This window comes from Lynx rufus, unplaced genomic scaffold (genome assembly GCF_022079265.1).
Source record: "Lynx rufus isolate CCGP_SWC_20201006 ecotype Redwood Valley unplaced genomic scaffold, mLynRuf1.p SCAF_22, whole genome shotgun sequence".
In the NCBI taxonomy this organism is placed as follows: Eukaryota; Metazoa; Chordata; class Mammalia; order Carnivora; family Felidae; genus Lynx; species Lynx rufus.
Genome location: NW_025814837.1, coordinates 10,447,907 through 10,462,108, shown reverse-complemented (window position 1 = coordinate 10,462,108; position 14,202 = coordinate 10,447,907). Strand labels below are relative to the sequence as shown.

The 14,202-nt window shown below is 42.3% G+C and overlaps 1 protein-coding gene across 1 annotated transcript in view; it reads left to right on the top strand.

Moving 5' to 3' along the window:
• Nucleotides 1-9,834: 9,834 nt before the first annotated feature.
• The window catches only part of DSG2 (desmoglein 2), a 49,258-nt gene continuing 44,890 nt past the window's right edge, over nt 9,835-14,202 (top strand). Inside the window, exon 1 of the mRNA XM_047086903.1 lies at nt 9,835-10,467. Coding sequence (XP_046942859.1) covers nt 9,835-10,467 — 633 coding nt within the window. The remainder of the gene's footprint in view (nt 10,468-14,202) is intronic.

Genomic DNA, 14,202 nt, shown 5'->3' with positions numbered 1-14,202 from the left:
GAATCACCAGATGATTGCGCTTCCGTGGAAAAGGGCAGAATGGAGGGCTTTTTCCCTAAGAGTTCTAATTTCCATCATTTCCACCAAGTATAATAGGGCAACTAGGTGGCTTTGGGGCGGGGGAAGTCACTTGAAAATTAACATGAAAGGAACAGTGTTCTTTTTTTTTAATATTTTTTTTACATTTATTCATTTTTGAGAGAGAGAGAGACAGAGACAGAGCATGAGTGGGGGGAGGGGCAGAGAGAGAGGGAGACACAGAATCTGAAGCAGGCTCCAGGCTCAGCTGTCAGCATGGAGCCCGACGCGGGGCTCAAACTCACGAACCGTGAGATCATGACCTAAGCTGAAGTCAGACACGTAACCACCCAGGCGCCCTGAAAGGAATAGTGTTCTTTTTTTTTTTTCATTTTTTTAACGTTTATTTATTTTTGAGACAGAGAGAGACACAGCACGAACGGGGCTAGAACTCATGGACCGCGAGATCATGACCTGAGCCGAAGTCAGACACGTAACCGACTGAGCCACCCAGGCGCCCCAGGAATAGTGTTCTTAATCCAACCTCCAGCAGGATCCATATGGTAGGTAATATCAATAGAATAATAATTACTGCACACACACACGAGACCACACTTTACATTCAGTTTCTATATGAGTTATGGTGCCAAGTTGCTAGCCATGTGAAAAAGAGTTGTGTTTGCAAAAGTTAGCTGACCCAACATAAAATGGAAGAAAATGAAATTTATCTTTCCCTTTACATGTTTCTAAAACATGATATGCCTAAAGTTTTGATAATCACTACCTCCTGCTTCCTTTAAAAAGATGACCATAACTAGTTGATAAGTTTTTAAATTGTTTGATAACTTCATTCATGATGAAGTATAAATCACAGAATCACTTTGTTATTCCTTCTTGGAGTATATATCTTTAATACATAGAATATCTGTTGACTTAGAAAGCAAGCAAAGTGATATTCCATTTTCATTAAGTTATAGATCAGGAGGTGAGACACTTTCCAGTGTCCCTCAAATCATATATCTGGCATCTGTCCATTTAGGACCACAGAGCACACCTAGGAATCAAGTTTCACATTTTGAGCAATTGACTTAATGTATCTGGTCTCTAAGAAATAAAAGTAAATAAAATGTTCTATAGAAGTGCCATCATCTTGTTATGCCTAAAAACCTAGAAGCCATAATCTTCCTCCATTTTTTTTTGTTTTAGATGGTTTATCCATACTTCTGAAGTGAAAATCCAACATAAAAAGAACAATAAAACATACTCTATAGACTTAAAATCCCAATTACTGAAAATTGCGAAGTATAGACTCATTCTCCCACAGTGCCACACAATGGAAACTCACAACGGCACTTTTATGACCCATAAAGCAATTCTTTACATCAGCTTTCACTTGGGTTTTACTTTGCTCACCGGTAAGTCTTCCCTGTAATACTACTCTGCTTAATTTGTTGAGTTGTCATCAAATTTGCTGATTACTTCAGATGAATACTCTAATCCTAAAGTCAAGAAAGAAGTATGATAATACACTCTCCTCCTCTTTCATACCCCTAGAAGAATTAGTCACAAGAAGTCTTTGTTGACTGACTTACCTCTACTGTAGCTGATTCTGCATGAAATGGGTGTGACTGTCCCCAAAGGTATGCCATCATTCAGATATTGTTCCAGTAAAAGTTGAGAGGTCCACCTGAAAAAAAAGATGGCAAGTAAATTAGCAGACAATTGACTAGTCAAACAAGAGGTCTATAATAATGTTCATGATAATCATCATGAATAAAAAAAAAATCTTTAACTGCAAATGCCCTTAGACAAGTTTCTTTAAAGCCAAATTATCAAGAGCAATTTTTTCTCATTGGCTTCTTTGTATCAACATTTTGCTTAACTGGTTTGCTTAATGATTGAACATATTTCTGTCTAATAAAATCTCTAAGTGGGAACTAGATGGGGGGGGGATGAAATTCAAATTAGGTCCACTGCCAAAGCAAAAACAAAAAGCAAAAAAAAAAAAAAAAAGTACAGTTCAAACAAAACAGGCTTAAAAACAAACATTTTCCTAAAATGCTCAGGCACTGGAGACATTTTGAATGTCTTTTCTTATTATCGGTATTGCTTCAACTCTCCAACTCCCTAGGTGTGTATAAATGTAACTGAATTAATGAAATTAGTATTTGTCATGTTAACAGATTTCCAATTACTTATGCCACAAAAGTAACTATGCAGAAATAATCTGCCATTCATAATATCTAATTTGGGATTCAAGAATAACAGCATTATAACTTTAAATCAGCACAGCTCATGTAAGTGTGTCCTCCTAGTGGTTCCTGATATTGTTCTTCCACATGACATGTGTGACAGACGGCATTTGGAAGCTCATATCCGTCTCTGGATAAGATCACCTTGAGGCTGTGCTGGCCTTCCCAACTGGAATCAAGCCTCTTTCTCCACCTGAGGTGGATGTCAAAATGGAAGTAAGTAACATCGTTACTGAATAACTTTAAATGTGCTCTAATAATTTTAACAAGTCATTTACAAATTACGGAACTTGGTTATTAACAAATTACTACATCGACTGATATGGTACTGAAATAAAAAGCCACCACCACCAAGATTAGTTCTGAAAGTAAATCAAAATGAGTAATTTAATTTTGTCAAATCCTTTTCTTTAAAATCAAAATTGTTGGGATGCCTGGGTGGCTCAGTCAGTTAAGCGTCCAACTTTGGCTCAGGACATGACCTCACGGTTCATGAGTTCAAGCCCCCCGTGTCGGGGTCAGTGCTGACAGTTCAGAGCCTGGAGCCTGCTTCGGATCCTGTGTCTCCCTCTCTCTCTGTCCATCACCCGCTCACACTCTCTCTGTCTCTGTCTCTCAAAAATAATTTTTTTTTAACGTTTATTTATTATTGAGAGACAGAGAGACACAGCATGAGCAGGAGAGGGTTAGAGAGAGGGGAGACACAATCTGAAGTAGGCTCCAGGCTCTTAGCTGTCAGCACAGAGCCTGATGCGGGGCTCAAACTCACAAACTGTGAGATCGTGACCTGAGCCAAAGTCGGTCGCCTAACCAACTGAGCCACCCAGGTGCCCCAAAAATAAATAAACTCAAAAAAAAATTAACAATTCTAATTTTTTTAAAGTTTATTTATTTTGCGAGAGACAGAGAGTGAGCATGAGTAGGGGTGGAGTAGAAAGAGAGGGAGAGAGAGAGAATCCCAAGCATGCTCCACACTGTCAGCGCAGAACCTGACTTGGGACTTGAACTCACAAACCGTGAGATCATGACCTGAGCTGAAACCAAGAGGCAGACGCTTAACCAACTGAGCCACTCAGGCGCTCCAAAATTGTTCATTATTTTTGAGATTCTCCTCCTCTCTACTAAAGTATTTATAATTATCATTCTGGATTATTTGGAAAAGATCTTTAAAGCCAATGTTTTACTACTAAGTTTGCTCTCCAAAGTTACTGAATCTCTTCTGTTTCAAGTTTTTCATACACATAAGAACATCCCTGTCTACGTGCAAATGAATGAAACAATTGCCAAGAAACCAATACTCCTTTCTGTCTTCTGAGAGGTGGGTTCTTTTTTTTTTTTTTTTGTATCTCCCTAAGCTCATTAGTCACATTGAGTCATCGGGATGGTTTCTACCTGACACCCTCAGTAAACACTCCCATGCCTGCGGTAAGCCCTGCAAGTCCTGTCATGCTGGGGATGGATTCCAGCCCAGGGTTGCAGTTAACAACCACTCTCCTCTCTTCCCCAGCCACCGCTATTTCCCTTATCTTTCCAAGAATTCCCACAGGCAAATCCTGGGGTAAAACCAAAGCCAGAAACTTACTCTGAAATTTTTTTCAGAAAATGTAGTCACACAGAGATAAAAATCAACATTCCCAAGCATCACACTCCTGTTAATAAATGCTTCCTTTGTTCACCTCCAGAGGGAAGGAGATTTTCCACATTGTTTATGGTTTTGCACTTTGTCCCCATTGCAAGGAAGGGAGTCTTAAAGAAGACAGAAATGTTCTCCATTAGTCTCTGAACTTCTTCACTTTCTGCTGTGCAGTCAGCCTTAGCAAGGCCCATCCTTGACAAAATTGTGAGGCAGAGGGATTTTGTCCACAGTGAAGCAGGCTTCCCACCTCAGTTGGCGACATTTACTCACACCCTCCCAGGAACATAATTGTCTCTTGTTCTTTCCCCCTTGACTCTCACTTTAAAGGCACACATGCACACACACACATACACACACACACGCACACACCCTATCCTCCAAAATAACCTTGAGTATCTTCACTTAGTCATTCATTTACACTTTCAACTAATATTTACTGAAGACCTACAAAGGCTTAGGCAATGTTCTAGGTGCTGGATACATAGCAGTTCACAGAGAAAACCCTCATGAAGTTTACATTCTAGTAAATGGCAACAGATAACACATAAATGCACAGTCTTTTAGACTGAGATGTGCCAGGAAGAAAAAGGAAGCAGGGAAGGGGTATGGGGAGCTCTAGGGGCAGAATTATTTGATTTGTAAATGAATGTTCAGAGAAGGCCTCACCAACAAGGTATTATTTGAGGGGGGCAAAAAGTGAAGAGTGAGGGAGTAAACCTTATACATGTCTGGAACAGAACCTTCTAGAAAAAAGGAACGGAGAGTATAAAGTCTTGGAGGTGGAGGAGCCTGGGTGGCTCAGTCGGTTGGGCGTCCGACTTCGGCCCAGGTCATGATCTCACAGTCCGTGGGTTCGAGCCCTGCGTTGGGCTCTGTGCTGACAGCTCAGAGCCTGGAGCCTGCTTTGAATTCTGTGTCTCCCTGTCTCTCTCTGCTCCTTCCCTACTCACACTCTGCCTCTCTCTGTCTCTCAAAAATAAATAAACATTGAAAAAAAAATTAAAAAAAAAAAAAAGACTTGGAGGTGGAGCATGCCTGGGCAACCTGTGATACCTGCTGTGATGTAAATGACTGATAAGAGATTGACATGCCACCCTCCCAGTACTCCGCCTGTAACAGTCGAGGGACCCTCCAGTTAAAGGATTTCAGACATTAGTCAATGGGAGGGAGGAGCATCTGATGGGACACCAAAGACTTGCTGAGGTTTCCTAGACAACTTGAGCTGCTGTTTTGTGCACACTGCCATCCAGCATTATTATAGTCCTATCACATTTTAAAACTAGTGTGATTCATTTCAAAAAAAAAAAAAATCTCTTAAGATATCATCAGTACTCTACTGAGACCCAAGCAGAGATAATTTGGGGGATTTTCTGCCAGGCCAAATACTATTTTGCAATTGTAGCATCCCCCACTAATTCTCCTCTGCCCTGTGAACAACGTTAACAATCTCCTTCAGCCATTTGGCTGAGGGGCTTTGCAGCCAAGCGGCCAGTTCTCCTATATTGACTCACAAGGAGGAGCCTGTGGGGAAAAGCTCAGTTAGCACTGTGACTCATGCGCAGGCCTCTCTCGCTCATAAGGGTGTTGTCTGCAGCTATACTCTCGGGCTGACTACTGCTGCCCCACAGTGTGGTGACTGTTCATTAAGACATGCTGGCTCCTCTGAGCTAGACCACAGGGCTTGCAGGCTGCTAGACTTTGATTATTACTCTGTAAGTTCTAGCTCAGAAAGGCCATAAAGCTTTTTTCACCCTGTTATTAGAGGCCAGCCCCCACCCCAAGTAGGCCAGTTCTCCTCTCTCACTGCCCAACGTGGATGTGGCTCGTGATCCTTCAAACTGGAAAGTCCATGAAAATCTCAACATCCTGACTCTCTAGTGTCTGTGATGTCACTCATGGTTTGGCTTTTCTGGAAAATGACCATCGCTCCTTCCCCAGGATTAAGGGGAAAGACGATCCTCTCGCATTTCCCCATACGGAAAGTAATACCCTGTCTTCTCAACTGGCCCCTGAGCTCCTCCAACTTCACCCCGTGCCTCCCCTCCTGCCACACTCAATTCCATGTATATACTGACACTCACACCTCTTAACTATTAGCCAGGCCACTCTGCAACCCTAACTCACATCACCCTCTGCTATCCTTCCCCTGTTCTTGAGCTGCAGTGTGGTTGGGGAAAACACACATACACAAAAATAACACATATGTGTGTGTGCCTGCAGTGTATGCATGTACACGACACACATACACAATCCCAGACCAACATTTTCTGACTAGATCCACCATTAATTCATCTACAGTAGATATTTCAAACACCTTCCCTTATAATACTGTTTATTTATCATTAGTTCCTTCCAGCACATGAGCTTAGTTCAACAAATCAAATATTTGCTGGATACGAGAGGCTGGCCCCACTATGAATATGATATGGGCTCTGCTTTCTAAGTACTAACAACCTTGAGAAAGCAAAATGGGTGGAGTAGCAGACACAGATGAAATCACCATTAGCCACAATGTGATTGCTGCTACAAAGGTTGTATGAATCATTCTAAATGGAACCACAGAGAATAAAGGGAAAGGTAACTAATTAGAGATGGAGAGTATGGAAAAAGGAGAATTGAGACTGACTCTCGGGTTCTTGGCTTGGGTGGCCAATTGACAAGGCATGTGAGAGGCATATGAGGAAGTTGTAAGCTTGAATTAAAGGGATTGAAGAAATCTTTTTTTGTCAGTATGTTAGTTTGACATCCCTACAAAATTATTATGGTACTTTGAGGTCCCCACGAAATATCCAAATGATAATATTCCCATGTTTGAAGCTTAGGAAAGAGAGCTGTAATGGGTTTGCACAAGGAGTGTGCCTACAGAATCACAGTACCAATTAAGAAAAACAGAAGCAAAGGAAAAAAACTCAAAAGGCATAAGCATTTAACAGGTAGGCAGACAGTAAGAAATAGAGAAAGAAAGAAAATTAGGTTACTGTTTCTGCCTCATAAATCTATCTGCAATTGTGTTTTCCTTGTCATTTCAAACTACTTGTTAGACTTTTCTAATTAGATATTGCTGTAACTATCTCAGTACAATTTTCACTGAAAAAAAACAGAAGCTTTTACTTCTGACTTTCTTTTTGTGTTAATGTGAGTAAAATAATGCTTTCTTCACAGAAATCTGAAGCCCTTGACTCTCCACCAACAAGCACTCAACTCTGTTTCAGTTTCTCTGTCCTGGCAGGGTCAATGTGTCCTTCACAATTATTCATCCTTTATGAATCTGCTCAGCACATCACCCCTACAGTCCCCACCTAAAGCATTCTCTGATATCATGGCACTCAGTGAGAATTAGGGATTCTCTTCCCTAGGTTTGCTTTATACCCTGCATATAGTTCTACCACTGCATTTATAATAGTTTATAAGTTCTGTAGTTACATTATTTCCTAAGTACCTATTTTTGTTTCTTTGGATGAGGAAATACTTATTTATCTTTGCACTCCCAATAAAATGCAAATGAAATGTTTGTTGAACAGGGACAAACTAAATGTTGAATAAATGAAGGAATAAATGAGCGGAGCTAAGCCAGAAAACAGATTCCTTCTTTTACTGCCTTTTCCACATTAGGTAGAGGCATTTCACATTTTTTCTTGTATCTACATAGCTTTTATCTATAGACGCTCTATAAGTAAGCCTTCTGACCATAATGACCATTTTCTATGTTGTAACGGCCACATATTATGATTTGGAAATCAGAAATCACCCAATTGAGCTCTCATCTCTTTGACATTAATTCTGATACATATGCTCGTTGGGATTTTTAATGGATTTAAAGGGTCAGTTATCTATCAAACTATTTGCCAAGAACTGTCAACGTATAAAGTGTTCTTTGATGCTGAGAATGTGTTGGGGGTAAAGAGGTGGTGATAATAGGAAAATGAGATGTTAATTTTTGTTTTTACAAAATTTTTGTGTTTGAGATAATATTAAGAGATGATTCTAATAAACTAATCACTTAAAGCTTGTTCTTCTCTGTGTGTATGTGTGAAGCAAAGTATTCTGGGAAACACAACTCAGGTAGATATTTTGAATATATCTAGATATAAGAGCTAATTATTTGCACAAAGTATAATTTGAACTGATGCATTATAAGTACATGTTTTAAGAAAAGTACATTTAATGTTCAACTAATTTAGGGGAAAATAAAAACCCCATAAGTTAAGTCATTGACATCTTGTTAACACTCAATTTATTATAAAGCAATCAAGAGCTTTGTTAGTAATGGTATTTTTTCCTGTGTACAGAGATTTATGAAATAGATTTACTATCATGCCAGGAAAAAGAAGTCAGGAGCTAGAGAAGTGTTTCATCTGCCTTGAAACAAGTTCCCTCAAGTCACTGAGTCATAAATTTCAGAACTTTTAAAGGGGAGCTAATTCGGGAACGACATACTATGGCACTGGATAGTGTATGTGTTGACACTCTCTCAAAGCCTTGGAATAAATGTCTTCTAGAAGAATACAATTCTGAAACTGACTTTGTCAGCCTCGGGGGGAGACCGAACAATCCAACAGAAATACAGTTTGCGGTAGCTATTTCTCATTCTGGAAGCTACAATTATCATCATTACTAAACAGAAAACAAACCCTTGATAATGAGGCATAAATACTTGCCTATAGGACTCAGGTACAAGAGTACTAATTTTAGGTAGGATTGATATATAGTCTTCAAGGATGATCTGTGAAAGTGTTTTGGTAAAGCCTGCCTTATTTATTTAGATTTCCCAGAGTGATGGGGAATGGGAATTATCACCAAGGTGCTACCACCCACGTTAGCTCAAGACAAAGGAATGGAAACGAGGAGACATACTTCTCTCCTGACTCAACTATGCATCCAATGCTTAAGAGCCTCCCTGGTACTCAGCACTGTTCTAGGCACTGGAAACAGAGTGGAAACTAAGCAGACACTCTTCCTATGTACTTAGTCCTCAACTAACTTAATCACTAACACTTAAGTAATAATATGAGAAAAGTCACTCAGCAGTTAAGCCCTAAACAAATAGAGGAGAACGTGGTTTCTCTCCACTCCAAGAGGGAGGGGTGCTTGGCAGCTAGGGAAGAAAGGGACTAAAGAGAAGATGCCAACTTACTGGACCTGAAAAACTGGCAAGATCAGAGCTAGGGAGAGAGGGGTATAAAAAACTGGGAAAGGGACAAGAAAGAGGGCACTTTTGACTACAGAAGGAACTCTGCTATTTTGTTCACAGCGAATGCCAAACTTCTCTTTCTAGTAGGATGTCAACACTTTATACTTTCCTAGGCACTTCCACTACTCCAACATCAATAGTTCACGTTTCGTAGAAGCTTCCTAACCTGGTGCTGATTCTAGTGCCTCCGTTTTTCAAGAAGAGTTCAACTTCACATTTATACCTGCAATAATAATTAGAGTTCTAACAACTACATTTATTGAACCCGATGTACTATAAACACCGTAGAAGGCTTCACATGCATTTTCCGATTTAATCTTCACAACAGCCCTTTGTGCTGGGTGTTGCTAATCCCATCTAACAGATCTGGAACTAAGACACAGAGAAGTTGTCCAGGTCACACCGCTAGGGGAGCAAGGATTCTGACCTCTAGTTATGCTTTGTGTAAGAGATTTTGTAAATCATATCAAAGAGTCCATCTTTTCCTTAACAACCCCTGGAGTTTCCTCCTAGCCGTTTCTGGTTAACAAAGAGTCAAAGAACTGTCCGTTTAGATCATCTGTGATTTTTTTCCGTGTCTCCTTTACCCAGATAAGCTGCAAACCTGCTGGAAGCAATGAAGAGGCCTTGGGGAGAGAGGCAAGAGGCCTTCACAGAGCCAGCCACCTACATCCTGCTCCAGAACCTCCTTTCCCAGAAGGCAGGCCGCAGGCACCCCGGCTGCAGTGGGGACGCGGATGTCCGCAACACTGTCTTCTCCACTCCACCTGAGCTCCTGGCCCGCGCACATTCACAAAGTTCTGGACCCCTGGGCGGCCTCGGGTGGCCGGGCGCGCTCGCCAGGGGCCGGCAGGTCTCGCTCCGAAGAGCCAGCTTTGCCCTGGGGCTGGCGCCGAGCGGCTCACGCTGCTCAGGCCGAGTCCCGCCGGGTGGCCCAGAGCCTCCGTTGTCCCGGCCACTCTCCCGATAGGAGGGAACGTGAAGGAGAGGACGGCGGGGCGGGGCCTGCCACCCAAAGTCCCCAGCCCAGGGACGTCACGGTCCCAGGTGCGTGTGCGACGAGGGGCGGGAGTCCACCGCGCGCCTCCCTCCTCCGAGGAATCCCCACCTCAGCGCCCACGACTCCGGCGGGCTCCCGGTTCCATTTTTTCACGGCGGCCGCACCTGGCACCGCGCCCCGGGGCAGGGCGGCGCGGCAGTCGCGGAGAACGACTGTCGGAGCGGGGGCTCCGGGGTGGAGCCGGGGTCGCGCCTGCGGGGACGCGGGGGAGCCGGCGGCGCCGAGCGAGACGAGCCGCCCCAGGCGAGGGCGCGGCGGCGGCGCGGGCGCGATGGCGCGGAGCGCGGAGGGCGCCGCGCTGCTTCTTCTGGTGAGTGCGGGTAGCGGGGACGCGGAGCCCCGGGCGAGGGCGAGGGCGCGGGCGCGGGCGCGGGCGCGGGCGGGCAACTTGCCCGCCTCCGCCTGGGCAGAGCCCGGAGCCCGGCGCTCCCTCTTTGTGACCGGAGGGTGGCAAAGGGCCGGGCAAGCTGCGGCGAGCTCGGACCTCAAGGCTTCGGGAAAACCGACCGCGACTCCGCGTTCGTGTGCGGACCTGTCTGAAGTTCTGCTCCACCGGCCGCCACGCTCCGGCCCCAGCGCCTTCCCGGGCTGTGATCTGTGGGTGTAGCGGGCCAGGAGGCGGGAGCGGCTTTCCTGGAGATCGGGGCTTTGTTTGCAGTCTTCTCCCTCCGACGGGCAACATGGAGGCAGGAGCCGGGCCTCCTTCCAGGAGGTTCGCGATGTTCTCCCCGGTCCCCGGGGCTGCCGCCTCGCGTCCGCCACAGTGAAGCGGCCACACCGGGGAAACACCTGTATTCTTAGACGGCAGCGAAGGGCTACAAATAGGGTTTTCAAAAACCGCATTTTACAATTTAATTTTTGTTTGGTAAAGCCACGGTACCGTTAAAATCACCCACACACAGGTTTAACATCAAGTTCACAAAGTTGGTGTTTTAAAGCAATGTCCTGGTGTTAAAGACAAGAAACATATGTAATGGTAAGATTTTTTTTTTTCCTTTTTAAAATGTGATAGAAAATCGAAGTGCAGGGCCACAGTCCAACTGACTTTTTGGAAGTTACGAGAGAAAAGGTCTTGAACCACTGGAAAATACTGTTCGGTCTCTAGAGCTCCGTTTCTTATGCTTGGTTTCTATGCTCAGATTGGATTTTAAATATATTTGTTTTCTGTTTGTTAAAGGAATTGCACATGATTAAGAAATGTGCCTGGCTTAGGGGGTTTTGCTAAATGAGATTTGATAAAGTGACAGTTCTCCTAAGTGTGGGTTCATCTTCCTGAGACTTAAAATACTATGTTCAGAGAGATGAGATACAAAATCATACTCAGTTTTCTTATATAATGGTTAACAATTTTTATAAACCACACAAGCTCATTCATTATATTAAAAGTTCTAATTTCCAAAAGATTACCTTCTCTCTATTCCAGAATTGCAGTGGGGGAGGGGGAAAATATATATTTATTTTTATATTAATATATTTATATACTGTTAATACTAGTTGATTATATTGATAGGTATTTTTTTCCTGTTTTGTGTGTGTGTGTGTGTATATCACAGGGAAAAACACATGACTAATCCAATCTAGGGATTTCAGTGAACCCTCTCTTGGAATTATATGATAATTAAAACCTCTGGAACACCACTTTGTTTTCTCACTCTATTTACCCATTGCGTATTGTCGAAGTCATTGAGGTAATTTTCAGCTCAAGCTCATTTTGTTAATAAAACTTCTCTGCGATAATTTAGGATTTTCTTTTTGGCCTCCAGAATAATAGAGCAACTAATACCCTCATTGTGATACCTCCTGGCTAAGGAGAATACCAAGCTAATATAGCACCTGGCTTACTCTGAGGGTTAAATATTAAATTCCTTTCACGTAGGAAAAGAAATTGCCTTTATCCTCAGATGCTATAACAGGCAGGCCAATTGAAGTACATTTATGGAGAAATAGGTAATAATTTACACATATTTTCTATGTTAGCAATCCAGTATTTTTACTCTCTTAGCCAATAGCTGAGTTCTTTATAAAGGGATTGTAATTAACTGAACTGGAACAGATTTTGGGGTATTCTTTGTATTTTCTATTATACTTTTTGTGATATAAATTTGAGTATGTTTCTTTTTGGTCAGTGAGCAGTGGACAGTTCTGCATTTTGCCCTCCAGGGTGTTTGAAATTGAAAGTGTCCTCTTTAGTAGAACGGAAAGCAATCATCTGCCAACTTCCTCAAGGAGTTCTTGAGGAAATGGGTCTTTCATAGAAGGGAATATAAATTGTATTCTGTATGGGTCAGAGTTCAGTTGCAGTGCTGATAACAATTCATTGTAGCCAGTTAAAGCAAGAAGGGATTTATTTCAGGGCATTAAGTTGATTGCATAAGTATAGGAAGGATTGAGGAAGGGGACTTCATTTTGAGTTGTCAGTAATGACTTCAAAGCCACACAGCCAAACCCAACCACTTAGGGAGCTGGTACCTTTCCTGTGATCAGAAACCAGCACTGCCACCCCCACAGTGTGGAAATTGCCAAGATCTAGATGCTACTTTTGCTGCCAAGTCCAGAGCAGTGCCACATTTACTAGGATGCATGCCAGCTAAATGTACCAGGACCCTACCTCTTGACACCCATTACTCTAGTGATAGACACTAGAGCGGTAATAAGATAGCTGCAGAAACCCAACTACAGCCATATCTCGGCTTGCCAGCAAGCAGAGAATACACATAGCTTCTATCTCCTTCTTTCAGATCTCATGTAAATGAGATTGAACCTAAATCATGTTTAGAACTTCAGCTGCAAGGGAGCCTATGACACGTGGTCGTTAGCTTTCCTCTGCAGTTCAGGGAGACACATCAGAAGGGTGATACTGAGTGGCACCCACACAACTATCACATAGTCATTTGAGGCCAACTCTATCAAAATGGAAAGCAGAAATAATTTTATGAATAAAACCAATCTCTCCTCTTCAAGGGTTTTTTGTTTGTTTGTTTGTTTGTTTTGGTTTTTGGTTTTTTTACCTGGGATCCACCAACTACCAAATACTCCAAAGGTGGAATTCACAGGTCCTTAGACATGGCTGGGAATAAATTACATATCTGTTTTAACTGATCTCTATCTGAATTTAGCATTTTTTTAAAATTATGAGTGTAAGAAAGACACTGCCTTAGAATTAGTGGTACATGGACGTGTGGGTGGCTTAGTCAGTTGGGAGTCCGACTTCAGCTCAGGTCATGATCTCACGGCTTCTGAGTTCGAGCCCCGTATCAGGCTCTGTGCTGACAGCTTAGAGTCTGGAGCTTGCTTCGGATTCTGGGTCTCCCTCTCTCTCTGCCCTCCCCTGCTCATGCTCTGTCTCTCTCTCTTTCAAAAATAAACATTAAAAACCATTTTTTTAATAATCCCTTTGGTTTACAAAAAAAATAATAATAATTAGCAGTACCTGTGTCTTTGTCACAATAGAATTCACAAATATTGTCACATCATACTACAGTTATCTGAAAGTACCCTTTATTCTCATCACTAATAAACTTTCTTTTAGACCTAATTATTAATGTGTTGATAATGCAGTGTATGATATCACTGTACCACAGATTGGTGTTTCTTAAATTTTGACAACTATTTCGATATACGGGATTCATTCATAATCCAATGCTTTTAATTATGTAAATTTAAAAATAGTGTTAGGAGAAAGGGCCATAGACTTCACCAGGCTGCTAAAGAGGGCACTTGGAGAGATTTTCCAGTGGCTGCCTCAATTTTGCCTTTGACTAAGTAAGCTTAGTTTTTAAAAATCAAACAACATTTTAAGGATTCCATTATTGCAAATTGTGTTAGGAACAGTTATATTTACTGGTGTATTAGCTTGTTAGGGTTGCTATAACAAAGTACCAAAAATTGGGTGGTTTCAAACAGCAGAAATTTATCTCACAGTTCTAGATGTTACAAGTCCGAAATCAAGGGCTACATTCCCTCTTAAATCTGTAGGTTTCCTTCCTTGTCTTTTCCTGGTGTTTGGTGGTTCGCCCACAATCTCTAGCTTTCCTGGCCTCTTAGA